Genomic DNA, 19901 nt, shown 5'->3' on the forward strand with positions numbered 1-19901 from the left:
ATTTACACAAGAAATCATGGTTTATCTGACTTTAATGCTTTTTTTCTGCAGGCCAAATTGGATGCCCTAAAGGGACAGATTCAGCCCCCGCGCCTCGAGTTTGACACGTGTGCCTTAGACAAACAAATCTAAAACTAAGTAAGGCTTGCTAGATGTTATTTTAATGGTTATGTGTTAATTTAATGCTTGAGGAAAAAAATACAACTAAGAGCAATTTTTTTTAATTATTTAATCTTTTCTATTTTTTAACAGTAATTTCATTTTAAGTGATTAACTCGCCACGACCTTTTTTACCATATGCAACCATTAAAACCCATTTTAATCAGTCAGAATTGGCCTCCAGCTGCCAAGCTGAAAAGGTTTCAATTGAATGCATTTAGGTTTAATCACACACAGGTAGCCCCATATAGACAAAAACAACTTACACAAAGAAGCAGATAAACTAAAGGTGGCTGTCAGCAAATTGTTGGCAGTGGTCAAGGGAATGTATATTTTTGTCCTAGCAGTTTAGTTACGGTAATCACTGTTTCATTCCACTCTTATTGGACATGTGAGTCGTGAAGTGTTTGCTTGACTTTTCATTTTCATGTTTTACAACCCAAGGCATTTTTTGTTGTTGTGATAGCCAGCGTTAGTGTAGTGTTTGTGTCTTCTAAATTGCTGTATTCTGAGGTGTCACCATGTGGCATCAGGGCATTGACAAAACAAAAGTAACAATCTTTACATCTAGATTCAAGATGTATCAAGAATTGTATCATATGCAATATAAAAAAGACAATACAGTTTATAATGAGATGGCTTCATTTTATAGTCTATTTTGCAGTATTACAGTAGTATTCTTTTTTAAGATTCACCTTTTTTGCTACTTCTACTTCTAATCAGTGGGCGCGCACTGTAGCTGTTCCCACTCAATGTTCTTGGCGCCAACATACGGCGCTTAAGGGCGATTCCATCTTGCAAATTTGACGTCATTTGGAGCCAGAGTCTGCGCAGTAGGGTTCGGTGGGAGGAGCCCTGGTAATGCGCCCCGCCCTGATGACTTACGCAAGCCCAGCTATGCCAAGAACATAAGTATCTTTCCCGCTGGAAATTCTACCAACGGCTTGTTCAGATCATAGGTTAGTACAAAACCATGATATATTTCAACTCAAATATCTAGTTAAATGGCGTCTCAGCTTTCCTTCATGACATAACTGCTATTCACAAAGGGCTCCATATTCTCCCATGCAAGTAAGTCCAAAAAGCCTCACAGCTGCGTTCCTTTTTACCTGTGCGCTATTCTCCCCCTGTACTTAAATCATTCACTGCGCGCCTTCATCCCAGTTACGCACTCTGGGTGGAGCGGCCCTGAAATGTGGACGTTCCCATTCAAATTTGGCCTTGCACGTATTCTCCCGTCTGCTTAAGTTCTTTTCCTCTTACGCGCTTCTGAACCTGGAATAAGTGCAGCGCCCCGATAAAGTGAAACATTATATTGCACTAGAATTTTGGACACAGTTACAATTTAAGCCACAGACTCATAATATTGCAGAAGAGACTCCCAGAAAGAATCTATCCAAACTGGGGTTCAATATGTTCACATTTAACAGTTCTAGATGGGACAAAATGTGTTACATTATTTCATTATATTTTATCCGTGCAGTCCACTCTTTTCTGCAGAGATGGTCGGTCGTGCGTCATGGAGCTGATCAGCTGTGCGCACCCAAGTTGTGCCTCTGCTGCTGCTGCTGCTCGATAAATGAAACTCTGACAGACGTCAGACTTCTGTCTTCACACTGCAATAATCTGATCAAATCAGCCTGTTGTCTTGTTTATCAACAAAGGCGTTTCAAATTAATAGTGGGCTTAATCATTTTCATGGATTTTAATGACATTTACAAGCATCTAGAGAGCCCCCAAATAGTGACATCATGGCCCAGTCTGCCTCCTTTGCTTCAGACCACCTTCATTCATAGACTACGTGCTTTTGGTCTACTTACGCGAGGTGGGTGTGTCAAGAGCCTGGACCGAAGAATAACCGCAGGAGAGAGACGCGTAACTGCAGGTGCGTAAAAAAGTGCTTAAGTCCAGACCGGAGAATAGGGCCCAAAGAGAGCTACGCAAGATCCGCGGCTGTCAATCAGTCATATACGACGTAAAATCCTGTTTTTCAACCTCAAATAACTTATTTAAAACAAACTTCACAGAAAAATGAGCACTTGAACACAGTGTAGGGTGATAATAACTAATGATCAGAGCAGAGTTTAGCTTATGTGACCAGTATTTAAACTTTACAGTTTGATCTACATCCCATCCTTTATCATTGAGGAGGTGGGGTTTATGATCTATACTGCAGCCAGTCATCAGGGGGAGCTCTAAATAAAAAAGCTTCAACTATACCGTGGAGTTTGTCCTGTCCATTCTTTTTGCAATCTATGATAAGGAGGAATTGGCAAGAAAAAGCACAAAATCTCAGGTTTTTGGAAATGATTTGGTCTTTAAGCATGAGATGTTCAGGCCAGCAGGAGAAAAAGCTGTGCCTCTGCACGGCACAGATTGCTGAGTGTATTTTTGGTCCATATCGCCCAACCATGGTGTGAAGTAGCCTATCCAAGCTGACTAAGAGCCAGGACATGCCTCCTTCAGGAATCCATCACAGGGCTTTGATACAGAGGAAGAACATCACAGCTACATACAGTGTCAGTACATATACATTCCAATGGCTTATTTAGCGACTGAGTGAACAAACTACTGCTTTTAAACCAACGCTGTAGCCTGCTATATTTTAACCCTTCTGCTGGTGCAGGACATAGGTGTGAAAGTGCTAATGCTGTAGTGTAAAGGCAGGCATACACTGCGATTTTTTCAATTCCTAATTTGATCGGTACAATTGATTAAGCATAAAATGATCATGATCATATTCTTTCAATGTGCTGGACACATATTCCATGCACTGGTGTTCCTCTGTGGTCAGTTTGACCCCAAGCTGTTTTCGCTGTGTAAAACTTATGAGTGTGACCCACTATCCCGCATTGGAAAAGTCATATCATCACCATAACCAATAGGGTTCATGCTCTTTTAATCATTAATGTTGTCATTCAAGATAAATTATTTCTAATTTAAAAGTTTGGCCTGATGGTGGCGCTAGAGACCAGGTCATAGTTTCATTATCAAGGTTTTTTTTCATATATTCAACAAATAAACAAAGTCCCTGACACAAAAACTTGGTGAACAATTTTCTGAAAATAATTTTCTGCAGGCAACTAACCCTGGGGTCAGATTGACCCCAAGGGTAAAATGTGTTAGGAATATTTTGAGATAATAGAAGGGTTAAGCTACAGCTTTTCAGTGACAAATATGGATAGTTGGGATTAGATATCGTCCGTCCCACCCCTATTGTGTACTGTTGTTAATAATTACGATAATCATAATAATTGATCTCTTTTATAGCGAGCTTTTTTCTTTCCAAAAAAGTGTAAACAAAGAAAAAACACACAATCAAAACAATTTTAAAGAAAGCGGGGGTATATGATGGCGGATGGTAGGTATTGCAGGTAATGTCGAAGACTTTTAAATGAGACAAATGTGTCAGAGTTCCAGATGTCAAGAGGCAGGGAGCTCCAGAGGGTTGGGGACACGATGACAAAGGCTCTGTCCCCCAGGGTGCAGTATTTGGTCTTGCTGATGGGGAGGCAGCAGAGTGTGAGCTGCGAGTGGGGGCACTATATTATCCCATAGGGTGTTAGTCAAATTATTGTACAGACTAAAGTTATGCTAGGCTTCTGCTGAGGTTCCCATGCAGGCAAACAATGTGGTTTCTTTTGTTTCCCCTATAACTGCAGGGATGCTCACCTGCTTTACCTATAAAACCAGTAAATGTTTTATTGAAATGTTTTCAGGAAACATACTTTATATCCTTTAAACCAATCAACCAGTGAACTGTGTATGTGTGTGTGTAGTTTTGTGTATGTATTTTATGTGTGTTGTCCAAATGATTATTTTTTTTTATTTAGCTTTGGCAGGAAGCAAAATAATTGGGGCCCTTGAAAATACACATTTCTGGTTTGTTTTGATCAGTCCAAGCATCTGAGTCATCTTCATTCATTTGTCTGACGGTTGTCCGTTCCTCATTAGACTCGCTTAGCCTCCGTTTCACCTTACTCTTCTTCAACTTCACTAATTCTCCTAATCTTCTTCATGTTCGTCTGTCTTTTCATATCTGCCCTCTCCTTATGCTTTCTACTTCTTACAGAGGGATAGAGAGAAGGAAGGAGATTAAAATTAGGATACACAATCCTTTTAGGCTGTTTTAATATCTGCCCCTCACGAGTGATATGTTCCGCACATACACCAAGGGATTAGAGCGTCAGAACTTTCAAGAACCGATGCACCGCTGCACACATACACACCAATGTGAGGCTGCAAACACAAACCTGCAGTCCATTAAAATCACTGGTTTCTCTTACTTTTTAATGTGTTGAATAACTGTCAAACTCAAGGAGCAAGGGCCAAATCCGGCCCTTTAGAGCATCCAATTAGGCCCTAAAAAGAAATTGAAATGACAGAAAAAACATTACCTTATTGCATTTTATATCTCATTTAGTTATAAAAAAAAAACTCTTAACTGTTCAAAAATCCTGCATTTTTTTCTTAAAATATTATATAAATTAAATAAAAATTGGACACAAAATCAATTAAATTTAGAATTTAAAAGATCCTGCAGGGACTGATATGTCATTTGTTGCTTGGATATTGTCATTGCCTTGCATACTTTGAAATTTCACATATAAATTATTTTCAAAATAGGGCACATTAATGTTGAAATTGCTCATTTTCTTGCCTAAAATCTGTGGCTCACTTGGGATAAACTGCTCTGTATTTGACACCCCACTTTAGAACATGCTGTATGATGTGCTGACAATGGTTGCAGACTTTCTATACTATAGTGTAATAGTATTTACCAATAACAAGAATAGTTCAGTTTGTGAAAGAACAAAAAATACATATTCCATTAAATTTGAAATGTCTCAAGTTCATTGAAAGGACTGGGTGTTATATACCCCTCGTGTTTGCAACACATTTGATCCGAATGGAGTTCTTCAGAAAAGGCTATTATATGGCATTACCAGCGGGACACATCGTTAGTTGTGTCCCTCAGCATCATAGGGTGTTTTGGCCAATTATCACAAGACCCCTCCGCTGCGGCAGGCCCACCACAGGTTCATCAAGTCTGGGTGTGTGTACCACGGTTAGCTGTTAGCCTTAGCAGCCCAAATGGTGTCGCTCCTCTTCAGCCACAGCAATTGGCTTGTCCTCTACGCTGTATTGGCCAGGTCTTTGATGGCCTGCCTGTGAGCCTGCCCCTGACTTCAATCACCCTATGGAGCTTCGATGTACTGGCTACAAAGCCTCTGCACCCCACCTCCACTGGGCATACCTTTATCCTTCAGCCTTTGTTCTCAGCCTCGGCTAACAAAACAGAGTACGTCAACAACTTCCGCTCATAAGCTTTCTCAATGGCGTCCTCTCAGGGAACTATCAGTTCAACGATGTAAGCCGGCAGGACTTAGACCAGAGGACGAGGTCTAGGCGCTGGGTGGTTGGTGCAATTTCCGTGGGAAAAATGAGTCTCTGATCCAGGTCGACTCGCATCAGCCAGTCCCTGGCTGCTTTCAGTAGGCCCAGATCAGGGGTTGAGGGGCTAGTATACAGCTTGCCTCCCACCCTAACAAACAATTGTTGGTAATGACGCGAATCATTTTTGTGGTTGGGTTGAGCGTTGATGGCTACCCTCTTGCACTCAATTTTGTCCGCTAGACATCTGAGGACCTTGTTGTTTTTCCATGTATATCTGCCCTATGTGAGAGCGTTCCTACAGCCAACCAGGATGTGCTTGAGGTTTGCTGGGGTTGTACACAGGGGGCAGGATGGGTATTTTCCCAGCCATAGCTGCAGATTTGTGGGAGAGGGCAGCACGTGAGTTTTCTCTTCTCAATGCCCTCCCAACTCATCCAACGGCCCTGTTGGGCTTGTGCTACGGCCTTGGAACATCTACTGTTTCCTCCTGTTGACGCAACACCTCTACCACTATAAACCTTGACATTCAGTTGAAGATGCCTTTTGCCAAAGAGGTGTTACTGTTCCAAAGCGAAGGCCACCTCTACCTTGTTGGACATGACCCACCACATCTCGATGAAAAAGAGCAGATTTGGCCTGTATTACTGCTGTGGCTATGGTCCACTTCCACCCCGTCACTAGGGTAGGAGCTGCGCCTCTTACGACAGGGTCCCGGGAGTCAGCAAGAGACATGTCCAGCTTCACCTTGGCACATTTAAACTCTTCAACCAGGCTAGGAATTAGCAGTGACAGAGCTCCATCACTGTAGAGTCCAACGCTGCTGAGGCATCTGGAAAGCCCGAGCCACTTCCTCATATGAAAGCTCACCATCCTTTCCAGTCGGTTGGCATGGCTTATTGAGACCTCGTACATGGTTAACGGCCACAGGAGTCTGGGCAACAGTCCAAACTGGAGGCACCAATTTATCATCCATGACAAACAAGAGGCTCCACCTTGTACACCATATGAGGACTTTTAGACCTCAGCAAATCAGGAATGAATATAAAATAGGCAGTGGTCATTATATTATGTATAACTAAACTTTTAAAAAGCCCCAGATGAAGCAATTTCTCTTTTGAATTTGCAAAAAGTGTTCAAAGACCAAACAAATATTAAGCTGAGATGGAGTGAGTGACTTTACTGAGTTAATTGGTTTGCTAAGCATTAGATAGATGATTGCCTGGCATACCAAAAATATGTTTGCCCAGGGACTTTTTCCACTAATGATTTCTTTACAGAAAATTAGATTCAAATAAGGTAGCTTGGGGAGGACTGGCAAGGATTTTTGTTTTTCTCTCTAAGCAGTATGTGCTGTCTCCTAACAGACTGTGTGTTTTCTACAAGCCTCTTGTGGCATAGTTATGAGACCGAGCTAATGTATGATTTTAATTTGTATGTAAGAGACCTTCACCTTTTTTTTTTAAACTCAAACCCTAACCCTCATTTTGCTTGTTTGCAGTTTATCTCATAGTATTGGCTATGGTATGTGCCTGCCAAAGGCTCACCAGGCCTCCTGTGTGAATGTTTTTTTAACGTTTTGTGAATTCTTTGTTTTCCCTTCTTCGATCTGTCTGACCAGCTATTGTACACGAGCTAGTTGTATTGGTTTTTCAGTGGAGCAGCTGTTTCTCCTGCAGCCTTCAGTCTCTCCAGATCCTAACTCCAGAGGGGTGGAGGGGGGCTTGATAGGGAGGTGGGGGGTGGTGGATATAGAGAAAGGTTGGAGGAGTAGTAAAGGTCAGGGGGTAGATTGTGAGAGAAGTCAGGGATTTCATTTCTGCTGGGATTGAATGATAGCTGTGCTCTAAGGTTATCTTAGTGTATTTTTGAGTGAGTGCTGTGGGGTATTTTAGTGAAACAAGACTGGATCTTATATCAGTTCATATTTTACACTCTGGAAAACATTAGGCTGGAAAGACAGTTTAATGGATGTCAGTACATTTTTATTTTGGTACTTGGACTCCTTAATTATGTTTCCACTCTGTCCAAAGTGACCTAAAACAAAGTTAAAGCCAATACTGCTCATGTATCACTGTTTTTTCCCATACATTACAAAGTAGGGGTTTTGGTTGCAACCAATCTGCTATTAACATAACAGTTTTTGCAGGATAAAATTGTTTAGCTAGCTGTCCAGACTTATTGCTTCTAGCTTGCAGTTTACATCTGTTCCAAGTCTGTATGCTTAGCTAATATATTGTTAGCTAGCAATGCAAATATTACATATTGACACATGTATACACCAGCTATTAACTTGTTAATGATAGTTTTGTTGTCACAGTAAAGTGCTATTAAATGTTGCAAATAGAATTTTGACTAGTTTAATTTCTTCCTCACGAAACAGATGTATGAGAAGTTTTGATTAGCATTTGTTCATCCATTCGTTTTTTGACCCGCTTGTTCAGGTTCAGGGTCGGGCGAGTTAGCGGCTGCCTATCTCCAGTTCTCAAAGGGCATTGGGTGGGGAGTAGACCCTGGACCGGGAACCAATCCCTCATAGTGAATTGTTTTCAATTCTGATAATATGAGATGAGGGAAAACTAAGCAGCTACATTTGTTTTAAAGTGACAAAGTTCAAATATGCTAGCTTTAAAAGTAAACAATTTTATTGAAAGTTGTTACTTAGGACTGAAGCTCAACATTTGGCATGGAGCCACAGTAAATACCTATCAGGAGGCACCAAGTAGAATAAATTGAGATTGTGGCCAAAGACAGTCTCACGCAATGATGTTTTATGACAAGGTTGCTTTGAGTGTCCCATTCCATCCCATTTACAGAGTTTGATTGTATGTCTCTGGTCCAGTTGGAATTTACAGAGAGGATTATTGTAGCTCCAGCTGCTGGTAGGCCTTTCAAGCTATGGCTTAGGCACCAGAGGACTAACACCAAGTCAGACAGTGTCAGATCCAGACTAGTGAGGCCCAGGGCTGATGCTTTGATGTGGGCTGTGAGATTCTCATCTGGAGGGATCAAATGGAGAGAGAAAAAGAAGATAGCGAGAGGTGCAAAGATCTAGCTAAACATCCAAGCTATGTTGGCTTCAAACGCTGGAGTGGAGAGTTTCAAGCCTAGAAGTTATTGAGGGAACCGAACAATTCACAAACAGTTGTGGAATTAATGAGAACGAGATTTCATTGATGTGCTTAAACATGTTTTTGTTATGAGCACATTAGTTATATACTTTAAAGATGTCATTTCATTTTTCATTTAGAGTATTTGTTTGTTTCAAGCAGGGACAGGAAAGAGAAAGTGTGTACAAGGAAACCCCAATAGAGAAAACTATCAAATATGTTCAAAATAATATATGTGATCCATGTAAACTTATAATTGCAATAATGTGTTTGAAAAGGAATGGGAAGAATCAATATTTCTTAAGCATGCAATATAGGAAAACGGACTAATAATCAGTAAGATATGCAAGAATACAATACAACATACCAACAATGATAATGCATTCACAAATGAAGCAAACATACACAAGCTGGTGTACCTACATAAGACAATATTTATCTGTAAAATGTCAACCCTCCTGCTTTGCTGTGTACATTTCTGAAAGAGTGCTCCGAGTATGTCGAAGAGATCAGAAGCAGAACATTTGAAATCCTAAAATTATTTCTCAAGAAAAATTATTTAGGGTGATTGTCCTTTGTATATTTCGCCTCTCTTTGGCTGAATTAGCATTTGTTTGACCCTCCCTGCACCTATGTAGCTATTTGCATACACAGCAATTAATTATTTCCTGTTATAACGTTGGACTTTTCTTTAAAAAAAAAGACAATTCTATTTGTTCTAGATCTTTTATGTGCCAACAATCACTGTGTTTCCATTACCCTTAAAAATGCGCACAACCTAAAGAGCGCAATAAAAACTGGTAATGGAAACACCTGAGTGTAAAAGAAACACTCAAATATTGCTAAAAAGTTTTGTGTCGCAAAGGCGCTATGGAATCACTTTTTCCGCAAATACACGTCACAGAACGTGACGTACCTGGTGGCAGAAGGTGGCGTTCCTGGTCACATGACGTGAGGTACATGGTCACATAACCACTTCTTTCCGAGAAAACACACGGTACGTGTAAACTGAAGGAGACCAAGACATTTCTTAGCATTGTACTGAGAAATTATTACTGCCACATTAGACGTGAAACAACAAAGGAATACGAAGAGTTATAAGGAGGTTTGGAGCGTCCATCTTCCAGCAGAGAAATCTCGCAGGATTTCACAGGAGTTACAAAGCTCCTGCTTAAAGAACCCTCAATGGAAACACGTTAAAAGCGCAATTATACTTTGTCGACATTTAGAAATATCACTTCTTTTGCAGAAATCTGTAATGGAAACCCAGCTCATATTCCCTTGCAGACACTCAGTAAAACTTTTTTTCTTTTATTCTGTATCTAGCCTTGATTGTGTTCCTTACCCCAACTCTAATGTTATCACTCATAACAGATCAAATCGTAAACATCGCGTTCGAAGGCAATAGTTTTCAAATCTTCTTTTTCTTTAAAGAATTTGGACCTCACACAATGGTGAAAGCAGATGTTGTAACCTGAAGACTATTGGAATTCCAAGATAGTGTCAGTCGTTCACATGACAGACCGAAACACATTATACACAAAACTGTGATGGTCTCACTTTCTTCCGGTCTGTAGTAACCTCAACTGTGTTTTTCTGTCCCATGAGGAATGCCTTTTATCATGTGACGCGTATGTGCTGGCGGTGATGCTTGGGAGAGTGGTGAAGGAGGAGGGGGGTTGTGGGGGGGGGGTGGCTTTGGATTGTCCAACAGCTGTTTCGCATCAGCGCTCAGTATAGTCAGCAAGTTGCAACCCTGCTTAGAGGATCAGAGCGGCAAAGCAGCAGAATGGACCTCAAAGAACATGCAGGAGGCCAAACACTTCCAATTAAAGGGTCATCCTAATTTGTTCTCCCACAGCCACAATGAACACCAGGCGTCTCAGTCCCTGTTAAAGTGTTACAAACAAATCCGTAGCCAGAGATGAATGGGTTGCTGCCATCTGGGAGTAATTATGCCTTTTTCCCTCTTTGTTTCCTGCCTTTTTAACCCAACCAAGGCTCTACCGTGTTCTGCTGTTCAGCTTGCTCTGTGTTGGCTCAGCTTTCTAGCCTCGTTCAGGTTCTAAGCCCCAACTGTAATAAAAGACCGTGAACACTTTACGACCGTCACTCACGCAGGCGCCCACATTAGCACATGTTATTCACCTCATCGGGGGCAGAAGTCTGAGCAGTGATAGAGGATGATAGATTGTTTTCATTACAGAGCACCTTTTTTTTTTCCTTCCACATATCTTGGTCTTTTTTTTGGTGTCATCTTAATAATTACCTCAGAGATAAAAAAAAAAAAAACCTTTTCCCTTTGACTTGAGTTTTTTTAAACATTGAAGGCCAGTTCTGTCCAATTCTGTACTTCTAATGAAGTAAGGAAATAGCTGCATGTGGTAACCAGGATTCGCATTCTTCCTGTGGTGTCCTTGGAGAAGTTGCAAGGTTGCTTTTTTATTCTGTACAGCTTTTGGTTGCATTTTTTGTTTCCTCCCTGGCCTGCGCACAGGGTACTCATTGTGGAAAGATGATAAATTGCTGTGGTAGTATTACTCCTTTTGCTCTTAGACTCATCTGGATCCTACCTTTCCTGTAGAGCATTACAGCTGCGTATCTTCTCGTCTTACTGCCATTTATTTAAGTACCAACTTTCTCAGTTGCACGTCTCTGTGGACAGTTTGAGTGAGGCAGTAAGCTTTTAAGTAATCCCAAGAGACTGATGAGTTAATGTAGAAGGCTAGGTGATTCCAGATGAATGGGTACTGTAATACGGTGAATGGGTTTAGTCAAAGTTTATGTCTGCTAAACAAAGCTAACAAAGAGTTCTTAGAAAAGCTAGTAATACATTAAACCTGTATTTATTGTTTAAATCATACTGTTATCCATTTACCTTTGGGGTCAATCTGACCCCAGGGATATTTTCCTCCAGAAAATGATTTACAGAGTTTTTGTGTCAGGCACTTTGTTTAATTGTTGAATACATAAATAACCCTTTGATAACGAAACCTTGACCTGTTCTCTAGCGCCACCATCAGGCCAAACTCTAAATTTAAAATTAATTTATTTCAATAGTTTTATTTAAATCTTCGCAAATTTACTGACAACATAACACAAACAGATACACTCACACAAATGCATGCCCATGGTGTGGGGATGTAAGAGACAAGTTTTACACAGCTAAAACAACCTGGAGTCAAGTTGACCTCAGAGAAACGCCAATGCGTGCAATAAGTGTTCCGTACATTGAAAAAAATATCATAACTTTATGCCTAATCAATTGTACCCATCAAGTTAGGAAAAGTCATGAATTATGAAAAAATAATAGTCAACTATTATTTTTGAATGATAAACATTGGATGGGTGAAATTGACCCCAGGGATACTAGGAGGGTTAAGTGTATAGCATTAGCTGGCCTTCTTCAAAGATTTTGCTTTGATACACAAAAACAAAAGGGCATGGAAAGAACCATTAAACTCCTGAACTCACTCCAACCCTATGTTTGTGTGAACGCTAATACCATGATCAAACAAACCATTGTTGATTCATGGTTGGATGCTTTTAATCTCTGTTATATTTACTGTGTTTTTTTGCAGTTTTACGTGACGACTTCAGGCAGAATCCTGTGGATGTTATGGTTGCAGTGGGTGAGCCTGCAGTGCTGGAGTGCCAACCCCCCCGAGGACACCCTGAACCCACAATCTCTTGGAGAAAAGATGGCGTCAACGTAGATGACCGAGATGAACGAATAACAGTAAAGAATGCTTATTGGACTTGACGTTGATTGATCCAAAGTGATTTACTTTACTTGTAAATCTAGTTTTTTAATCTTTAATTAGGTCTAAACAAAGTCAGCCAACGTGTACTTTTCCCTATAATACCCTGTTTACAGGGTTGGGGTCAATTACATTTTTCAATTACAATTATGTCTTTAATTATTCATGTTCATTTACAACTCAATTACGAATACGCTGGAATTACAATTAAAACTGGAAAGACCTGTTTTTCGCAAGGCAAATACGTATTTGGTCATTGAAAATTGGCAAGAACGACAACCTGTATCTGGATTTGTTATATAGTTATATAATGTAGGAAAAGAGAAGACTGACCTTTACCTTAAATATGACCTTGGGTGAAGGTCAAGGTCACACATTGAAAGGAAATGTTGTTCAATGGTACCAGTCTGAGCACTGTCTCTCAGTTTGTGGCCAAGTTATAGGGAAAAGAAAGTATTATTTTGTTTTTTTTTATGACGTCATGAACTTTGACCCCTACAGATCATTTTACTTGTAGGTCTTACAGCTTTGATCTGATTAAATAAATACTAGTTAAATAAAAGGCCGATTAATGATGCTTGACATTGCCCCTATGAGAGATACGTGTGATTAATGCTGCATTAATAGCCTCGGAGGAGTTTTAGTACAAAGGAGTTGCGGAAGAAAAATAACTCCTACGATTACAATGTATTTGGCCATTTTTAATGGCCAAATACAATTACAAGCATTATTTTCCCCTGATTTACAATTACATGATATATTACTGAAGTTCAATTTGAATTAATCACAATTACAGAGCCTTTATTAAATAACCCTAAAAAAATGTAACCTTCCTCTTGTGTTAGCTTTCTGTTAGCATCTCTTATAACAGCTCCTAAATCAGCTGTAAAATACACTAAAAACAAATATTTATCATCTAAATTCTTTCCTATCTATTGATTACCTTGTTAAGCTTCCTAATCAATGAAAATATAGATTTTAATATTTTTGGTGTGAGGGTCTGAGCCTTTTTTGTGTCAATATACCCCTCGATTATACAGTATATATATATATATATATATATATATATATATATATATATATATAAATAAATAGTAAAATGTGGGAAAGCTTGATATGAAACACATTTTAATAATTGTTACCTGCATATCTGTACAACTGTACATAGAACTGTAACATGGTTCCCCAGTTTAGCGTTAAATTATAATTGACAATTTTAAAAGCATTTTCATGGCACTTACAATTACAAAGTCAATTATCTAAACTAATTTACAATTTAATTATGATTATGACAGCAACAGATTTTTTAATTTACGACATTGATAACTATGCCATAATTGTTTTTAATTATTAATTATGTGATTACAATTTACCCCAACCCTGAATTTTGATATTATTCTAAAATTAACTTTATTTGTAAATCTATTGTTTGAATATTTAGTTACGTCTAAAAAAAAAGTCAGTCAACTTGTACTTTTCCCTATAATATTTTGATATCTGTTCAGTTGGTTTTACAGTTGGTTTCACATTGTTTGTGATGATCTTGTCAACAGTGCAAAGTTGTCACTGCACACAGCTCTGGATGCTGTTGCTCTGTTTAAAAAGAAGACGATATGTCATGAAAAGATCGCTCCCTGGTATAATTCTGAATTGTGTCTTTTAAAACAGGCATCGCGAAACTTGGAAAGGAAGTGGCTCTCTTCAAACATGGTAGAAGTTCATGTTGCCTCGAGAAGGGGTTTGCTAGCTTATAAAAAAAGCTCTTCGCAAAGCTTAAACTTCTTTTACTCAACTTTAATAGAGGAAAACAAGAATAATCTTAGTTTTTATTCAACACTGTAGCTAGGCTCACCAAAAGCCACAGCTCTGTTGAACCTTCTATTCTAAAAATTAGAAATGTAACAGCCACCTCCGTAATATCTCTAAAATCAGCAATATCTTGGCCCAGAGTGATGCTGAAAAACTAATCTATGCATTTGTTACATCTAGGCTAGATTATTACAACTCTTTACTGTCAGGATGTCCCAGTAACTCACTAAAAAGCCTCCAGTTAATTCAGAATGCTGCAGCCAGAATACTAACAGGTACTAATAGGAGAGATCATATTTCTCCAGTATTGGCTTCCTTTCATTATATTTCTGTAAAACAAATAGAGTTTAAAACCCTCCTGTTAGCCTACAAAGCTATACATGATCAAGCTCCTTTATATCTTAAAGGTCTGTTAGTGCCCTATCATCCGGGCAGAACACTCCGCTCTCAGTTTGCTGGTCTACTGGAAGTTCCTAAAGTGTCTAGAAGTAGAACAGGAGGCAGAGCGTTTAAGGCTAAACTCCAAACCTACTTATTTGTTAAAGTGTATACCGTATAATAGCTACAGTAACCTCTAGGAACAAAGCTCTAAACCTAAAAATAGGAACCAAAAACTAAGATTATATAGTAGAACACCAACACTATATTCAAACACAATCCACCATCTACACATAGCTCTAATGGGTTGCAATGGGTGAAGTCCAGTCAGACAAGATTGTGCCAGGTTGCAGCCAACCTCGTTGTATACTCATCACACTGCTCACACCACTTACACACTATTTACAATGATGTCCACCACGTACTGACTCTCATTCTACTCACACATATTTTAGCACCAGGTGTTTCCATGCAGGCAGTCCTGCTGATGGTGTATCATGTTTTGCTGCAGTCTGTGCCTTCTCCTTGCTTTTCTCTCTCTTTTGTTTCAGGTTTCTTGACACTGGAGTTGACAGTTCCTTATCTGTGGTTCACGGCTCAACTAGTCTTGGACACTCTGATGTTCTATCTCTCTATCCTGTTCTGTTCTCCTCCTCCTGTTCACTAACCCCATCCAGTCAAAGCAGATGGCTGCACCTCTGAACCTGGTTCTGCTGGAGATTTCTTCCTGTTAAAAGGGAGTTGTTTCTTCCCACCATCGCTAAAAGCTTGTTCATGTGAATCTTGTTTTTTTATTATGAATTTTATATTTTGATAGCTCTTTGAGATTACTTTGTTGTAATTTGCGCCATATAAATAAAGTTGAATTGAATTGTTTTAGGTGCACAATGGAACAATGTTTCTGTATCCATGTGCATGTGTGTGTGCATGTTTTGATTTGTTTATATGAAAGTCCCTGAGAGCTCCTGGGTACATGCAGCAGGCGATTCAAAGCTCACGTTAGCGGGGAGTGACAGGTAGGGTCTCTCTGGGAGTCTGTGATGGACAGAGCAGCTATCTCTGATTTAAGGAGAGGAACGGATCAGAGCCAAGGGGGTGAGGCTCCTCTGAGGGAAATACAAAGGCTGCGTCTTGCTTTGTACTTCCTACATGCCCGTCTTTGTCCTCTCTAATCATCTTTTCTATATGGAAATGTTTCTTTGTCATGATTGTTTCTTCACAGACAATATTTATTGTACAAAGAATAAATGAGCCTTCCAGTGAGTGATTCATTACACCACATTAGGTGGTGTGTCTTATTTTTGTGCCTTAGCAGTGATATGTAGATAACACACTCAAGTTCTCCACTGGAAAACCAATTCATGAATTGTAAATTAAAAATGTATGCGTTTATGCAATGAAACGCATAAATCACAACCAAACTTTTTCAGAATACAGTCTTTTCAGGAGGCTGTATGAAGACAAAGGAGGGCACTTTAGACAAAGGAAACCTCAGGTTTCAATGCCTAACACAGAGGACAGATGCACAAACCACTTTTTTGTGCAATAAAAGTCTCATACAAAACAAGGAGTGGTCAGTCTAAGAAATTAAACAGCTTTGTCTTCTCTTTAATCAGCTTCTATAGTTGAAAGTACTTGCAGCAAATACCAAACGCATGACTCGAAAAGTCTGAAATGAACAAAAAGCCGTAAAATACAACAATTTTATTTTTATTTTCTTTTTTAAATTTTAAGTGTGATTATTTCCAAATTACAATAGAAATGATTAAAATTGCAATTAAAAATACAAACATGCACAGTAACTTTATAATAATAATAAATTACAGAAAGCATAGCTTTACAGTAATGATTAGTTGGGAGTGGCCCTAAATATTAGGGTGGTCTATTACTGACTATGATCGGCAACAAACATGCATGTTGTCATCCCTAGAGCTTATGCTATGTTATGCTATGTACATTTTTTCAACAATGCTAAATTGTGTTGCTAATGCTACAGCCATAGATATAAAAATGCAAATAGGCCACGTTTGGTCTTTTCTGTTGTATTTTATTTTAATGTTTCTAAACTTTTACTGATTTTTTAAAATTGTTGTTGTTTTTTCATTTAGTTCTAATGTGTACTGTAAGTCCTTCATATTGCTAAATTTCACAAAACAGTTTTTTAATCTCATGAATTTTGATAGTTGTCCTGATTATTTACTGTTAGCCGCCGGTAAAATGGCGACCAAAGTCAGGCAGTTCTCGGGTCTATTTTGCTGTATGTTTTAATGGGTAGAGCCCTGGAGCGAATGCTATATTGTGTCACTAATGCTAGCCCTCCAGCTATTGCTACATTGTTTAAATAACCATTGTAATGACATTAAAATTTTCTTCAAATGCAATGCAATGAGCCAATTGAAAAAAGCTTTTAAATTCAAATTATTCTTTGAATTGAAATAAAATACAATATTTCGCAAGAGTTTATACGTAGACCTTATTAGATGATTCGGCAAAACCTATTTCTTAGGCTCGCATGTGATTTTTGAGCTTTGTTTATCTGACCCACACTTTTTGAATGTGGGCCATATTCAGTCTTATTTATTTTTTATCAAAAAGATAATTTACTTTTATCTATAATCTTTGGCTTAGATGATAAGCATTTAGTATAAGATTCACGTGGATGATGGTGCCTAATGAGTGATCTGCTATTACGGTCGTTATATGTCCCCGCAGTAGCAGTTTAATGATGGTTTCTTTCTCTAAACTAGATAAAGAAAAGTGTCCACCAGCTTAGGGGCTGTCTAGCATGAGGCTGAACTGCCAAAGCACTGCAGTTTGCCTTGACCCCTGACCCCGGTGAGGAAACAACAAAGCCGTGCTATGTGATATATGTGCCCCTAGCAGAGATATATGAATAGTTTCATTCCACCTCCCAGTGTGAGTAGGAAGGAAGCAATCTTAAAGCATAATAACTGGGATGAAAGTTTAATTGAAGCCGTTGCCAGAGAGTAGGTTTCAGTTTTCTGGCTGCAGAGAGCGGCTTTGTGTTTGTTTGGAGGTTTTTTGGATCTGCTTTTTTTTCTTTGCAGTATTGGGTCTGCTCCGGTGTCACCTCTACCAATGGGTAGATGCAGACTATCAGCAGAGTAGCTACTATTCAAAGCACCTTAAAGACAGCTGGCATGGTCTGTGGAGGCGTGTGGTGGGTAGAAAAGAGCAAAAACAGCATGGAGTGCATATGTCTTTCACCTCTTTGTTATGTGTGTGCAGACAAGAGTGTAGATGAGGTTAAAAAAAAATAAAAAATAAAAAGTTTGGGAAAGGCAAAGCAGGCTGACAGAACATCTAAAGGAAATCTCAACAAAGAGGCTCAGTCTTTGTTCTCGGGTGCTTGTGTAGCACTAGTTATGAATTATGGAACTTGATAATGGGTGACCTTCTGTGCTGCTTGAAAGACAAAGCAAACTCTACCTTAAATACACAGAAGCATATTTTAATACACACAACAGGAGCTCGCGTGTGTATTTAAATATTACATTCTGATAATAGTTTCCCAAATTGTGATCATATTCTAATATCAAACAGAGAAGATTCTCCCTCTTGTGTATGCATACAATAGCCTACACAAGCAGATTATTATAAATGTTCTGTATGCACATCCACACCCGACACAGTAAAATCCTGTGCAAATACAGCAGTACAAACATTTCATTTTTCCTTTTAGATCCGCAGTGGCAAGCTGATGATCACCAACACAAGGAAGAGCGACGCAGGGAAATACATCTGCGTCGGAACCAACATGGTGGGAGAGAGAGAGAGCGAGATTGCCGAGCTCACAGTCCTAGGTACAAAACAATTAAAAAAATAAAAATCAAAAAATAGCACTTTCTCTGCTTTTTTTCTGCTCACTCACTACATGAGGTTTTCTGTCAAAGGGTAAAACAACACATTAAGTATGAAAATTTAAGAGTACGGCTATAACTTTTGGCAGCATTTAGAGAGATTTTCCATCACACCAGTGCTACATGCCTCATTAAAACCTTTTTGCTGCAAGAGCTACTGAGCTCCTGCAGAAAAAACCTCTCGCCAAAACTCCTGCTTTCAGCCTCTTTTTCTGCTTCTCCCTACTACCCCCCACTCATCGTCTCTCTCACTTTCCATCCAAATAGTGCTTTTATCTTGAACCACACAGAATGATGACCTTGGTATGGGTTGGAAATTTAAAGTGCAGAATCTCATCGCCCCTTTCAAGGCTAGAAGGATAATCCTGCTGAATGCAGAGAAGAGTCTACAAGTGGTAGCCTACTTAGGATAAATGGATTTGATTCTTAGAGTCGGATAAGTGATACATCCCAGAAATAAGACTGTTTGCTCAATAAAATGGTTATATTCAGTAACTATGCTTAGATTGTAGACACATTGTACTTAAAGTTAGGATACCATGTAGATGGTTGTAGATTCAATATTCATGAGCAGGAGCCTTAGAATGACTTATATTAGCATTTGAATTACTTTAACTTTACAGCACACGTTGAAGCATGTGTTCGCATGCATTTCTTTGCTTTTGAAGAGATTATAATAAGACCAATAATAATCACTGGAAAATTCCCTGTTGTCATTCATTCCCATTGAGGACAAGTCACAATGAAAGATTTCATCAGTGCCACCACCTTTTTCATTGTTCAAAAATGAATTTTTAAAGAAAAAATAAATAAATGTACAATCGTGTAAGGACGGAGTATCATCTGAAACGTCAGATTTTTCTTTTTGATGAAACTCAGGTGACTATAACATGCTTTGAGATATCTAACTGAAATACACTCTTGGATGACTGTTGTAATATGTTGAATTAAAGTTTAATTCCTAATAGATGTGAATGTACTTTGTACTTTCATTGTGGATTTCTATATTCATAGCTATGAATGTATACACACATTATCAGTTTAATTTGAAATGTATCTTAGCTACCTCTGGAAAGCAATCTGACAACTCTAAATTTGACAGGAAATACAGCTGGCATTAGCATTGGGGGCAAATCGTCATTGGGGTAAATGAGAAAAAAAAAAAAACAGCTTGACAACATTGGAAGGAAAGTAGACTTTAAATAGAGCAGCAGTCAGGAGCCTCCATGCACTGCCACAAATTACACATTGTCCTCTATAAGACTATCCTTTAGCCGGGACAGAAAAATCGTGCTAGCCAAATGTGTTATATGTTAATCCTCAACAAGATAGTCAAAATTCAGAGACAAATTTCACTGTAGGGCTTTATTGTATATGACGTTACATTATTATGTGTACAGGAGTAGTGG

The 19901-nt window shown here is 38.9% G+C and overlaps 1 protein-coding gene across 2 annotated transcripts in view; it reads left to right on the forward strand.

Moving 5' to 3' along the window:
* The window catches only part of LOC114475539 (roundabout homolog 1-like), a 128725-nt gene that overhangs the window by 76816 nt on the left and 32008 nt on the right, over positions 1-19901 (forward strand). For both annotated transcript variants that reach the window (XM_028466434.1, XM_028466435.1), the window contains exons 4-5: positions 12245-12402; positions 18315-18435. In XM_028466434.1, coding sequence (XP_028322235.1) covers positions 12245-12402; positions 18315-18435 — 279 coding nt within the window. The remainder of the gene's footprint in view (positions 1-12244; positions 12403-18314; positions 18436-19901) is intronic.

Source organism: Gouania willdenowi, chromosome 14, assembly GCF_900634775.1.
Source record: "Gouania willdenowi chromosome 14, fGouWil2.1, whole genome shotgun sequence".
Lineage (NCBI taxonomy): Eukaryota > Metazoa > Chordata > Actinopteri > Blenniiformes > Gobiesocidae > Gouania > Gouania willdenowi.